This window comes from Penaeus vannamei, unplaced genomic scaffold, assembly GCF_042767895.1.
Source record: "Penaeus vannamei isolate JL-2024 unplaced genomic scaffold, ASM4276789v1 unanchor2897, whole genome shotgun sequence".
In the NCBI taxonomy this organism is placed as follows: domain Eukaryota; kingdom Metazoa; phylum Arthropoda; class Malacostraca; order Decapoda; family Penaeidae; genus Penaeus; species Penaeus vannamei.
This window is the reverse complement of record NW_027215884.1, coordinates 1,912-5,000: the sequence shown is the minus strand read 5'-3', so window position 1 is coordinate 5,000 and position 3,089 is coordinate 1,912. Positions and strand designations below refer to the sequence as shown.

The window sequence follows — 3,089 nt, the reverse complement described above, 5'->3', positions numbered from 1 at the left end:
ATTAGTAAAGTTGATTAAACTTGAACTAGCTGATACAGTTACCAAGTGCCTATTTTTAGCACCAATAATGACTTTAAAATGAATAGATTGGAAGCTGTGAAATGTTAGGGTAATGTGGGAAGGTAGAGCAGGGGTAACATAAGATAAAGTCAGGGAATATACATATAAACCATGCCATATAAATTATCTTATGATACAGTTACCACCATTCAACCTTGATTTTTTTTTCTTTTTTTTTTCTTTTAGTATAACTTAAAAATGAATTTTTATCTACTTTCCACCCAAAAAGCAATAGTGGTCCCTTAGACAGAAATAATTTGTTTTGTTTTTCATTCTAAATTTTTGAAATTCTTTTCTCTTTTTATTATCACAGAATATTGAGACCACTATTATGTGGCATGGATTTGGTTCTTATTTTCTGATCAAACAACTTCAGACTGTACAAATTTGATTCACCTACAGGGAAGAAGGCGCACCACAGTCTAGCATGCAAGGCAGCCGTTTACCTGAACCACACTCCAATGTTCTGCCAGCCCTGTGTGCCCTGGAGGGAGAGGAACATGTCTTCATCATCCTTAATAATGTGTATCACAGTGTTCATCAGTGTGTTTCTTTCAGGTAATGGTGTTTGCATATGTTTCAGTGTGCAAACACATATATTTACGTTACTCACATATTTTTTAAGCCCTTTGAAATTTCCTCTGTTCTTACAATATTATTTTTATGGAAATTAAAAGCTTTCATCATTTATTAAACTTACATGGAAGTTCACTATGATACCAACTGGAAAGATTGGTTAGGTTATTGACAACTGTACATTCATACTATATAGAAATACAGTTCATTGACTGCTGTATCTGTTGAACGATAAATACTATGTTTATTTATATGATAAAGCCTAATTTTCATTGCATCCATAGTAGCTGATGGTGATGAGAGATAATTTTAACATGCAAGTGTGGCTTGAATCATCTTCACTTAAAGAACCTAGTGACACAGTAGGAATCTTGTGCAACATTATGCCCTTCAGTCTGGTAAATATGAAAGTTTTATATTAAAATTTTTGGAAAGTTAACCCACTTACAACAGGTGTCACACATATGTGACACCCAGAAAAATAAACATTGCCGGGTGTTCCGCCAGTGTGACACTGGATCGAAGCTTGTGCTCCGATTACGTCGTGTGCCACAGCTGCCATGCGGGCAGGTTCCGGGACAGCCCCGCGCACTAATTTTGAAGCCGCCCAGAAACTGTTATTTTCGGCTTTAAAATATACTGTCACTAGTGGGTATAGTTAATATCATGGATTTGTTTGGTGAAGATGATGCTAAAGCTGATAATTATTTGGGAGGAAGAAAATCAGCTACTATAAAATGTGGCCTGACATAATTTTCTTAAGGATTGTAAATGTGAGGTAGCTGACAAGTAAAAGAAAGCCAGTTTGGAATTACTCAGAATTATACATATTATATTATATTGTTATAAGATTAGCAGAATGTAAGAAGAATCTTTTTGGAAATCTGTAAAAGTTAGAAAATGTGATTAGGGAAGCATTGCTTGATACAGTTTCTTTATTTGTAACCCCAGATTTATTAGATATATTTAGATGTTGTAGGACATTTTATAAAACATCTTGATATCTATAAGAATACACTCACTAGCAAAGGAACTAATTTCATCTTAAATTTATAGTCCTGCAAAGCTCTCAGGACTGGAAGCAGGAGCACTCTTCATCTTATATCAAATCCTAGAAGTGGCAAGAGATACCCATGATCGTGGACTTCATCTTGGGGACATTACTCTCCACCAGCTCTATATAGACAACGCTCTCTACCTCAGACTACTTCCAAGCATTCCTGATAACCTTATCCAGCCAGAGTCTTCACAGCCTTCACACCTACCAAAGAACAAATCTTTGAGTGAGTCAGAACAACACCCAGATTCCACCATTGGAGAGAAAAGACAAAGCCACTCATCAGATTCCACCATTGGAGAGAAAAGACAAAGCCACTCATCAGATTCCACAAGAAGCACAGGCGACTTTGAAGCAGACTCAGTTAGGACAAACTCCCCAGAACAGAACTCTGAAAGAAGCAAAATCCCTCAGGATTCTCGGGGGGACCTTGCCAAGAGAAAAAGCTTGCTGCCTGTATCCAAGAAGAGTGAAATGAACCAAACTGCACAGCCAAAGGCATCAGTTATTGAAGGATCTGAAAACAGGAATAGTGCAAATCAAGCAGACAGTAGATTACTGGAATATCAGAAACTCATATCAAGTGAAGATGCATTCGAGGCATTAAGACAGGTACTAAAGTGAATTAGGGGTCTCTTGTAACCATTATCCCATAGATAAAATTGATATGATATTTATTCCACTTTGAGACTCATTGTTCTAAAAGTGCAGATTTAACAATTTGTTTCTTTTAATTGCATCAAAATTTATAGACTCATTTCCAACAGTCTTTTCAGGCAGAGATAAGTAACACCCAGGATGCAGATTTAGAAACACTTTTGCAGTGCTCCTTGGTCCAACTTACTCAGCTTTGGGTGAGAAAATGCTCTCTTTACATATGTGTTTGTAATCAATATCCTTTATGTAAGTTACTGTATTTCATGTTTTATAAGACACATTTTTTTTACTCTCAAAATTGATGTACAAAACCTAGTTCACTTTATATCCCAGGGATATAAAGTGGCTAATTTTAGCAGTGTTTATCTTATCTTTCCCTCCAAATTCCTTGCTCGTTGTTGTCGTGGGAGTGCTTAGGAGACAGAGACTGAGGCCCAATATGGGGGATCACCCCTTCCTTGGGCCTCAGCCCTCACCTCAACTAATTTTGCTTGGTCTTTTCTTTTCCCCCTTTCCTCTTCCATATCTTCTTTATCCCCTTCTTCTATCCCATTCCTAAGGTGTGAGAGCCATGCTGAAAGGATGAAAGGGTCATGAACAGCCTCCGGGTGCTATGGGCACAGTATTCCCTTGACCATTTCTTTTCCCCATTTTATTCAATGAAGATTCTTTACCCTTAATAGGCACATTAAGGCTTGCCACTTCATCAATTAGCCTGTCTAAATTTGATTTTAATAGT

General features: G+C 37.1%; 1 protein-coding gene across 1 annotated transcript in view; it reads left to right on the top strand.

The window, feature by feature from the left end:
- LOC113810153 (WD repeat-containing protein 81) overlaps positions 1-2,547 on the top strand; it is a gene marked incomplete at both ends in the record, with an annotated part of 3,536 nt that extends 989 nt beyond the window's left edge. The window contains 3 exon segments of the mRNA XM_027361854.1: positions 463-618; positions 1,693-2,305; positions 2,461-2,547. Coding sequence (XP_027217655.1) covers positions 463-618; positions 1,693-2,305; positions 2,461-2,547 — 856 coding nt within the window.
- Between the last annotated feature and the right edge of the window lie 542 nt (positions 2,548-3,089).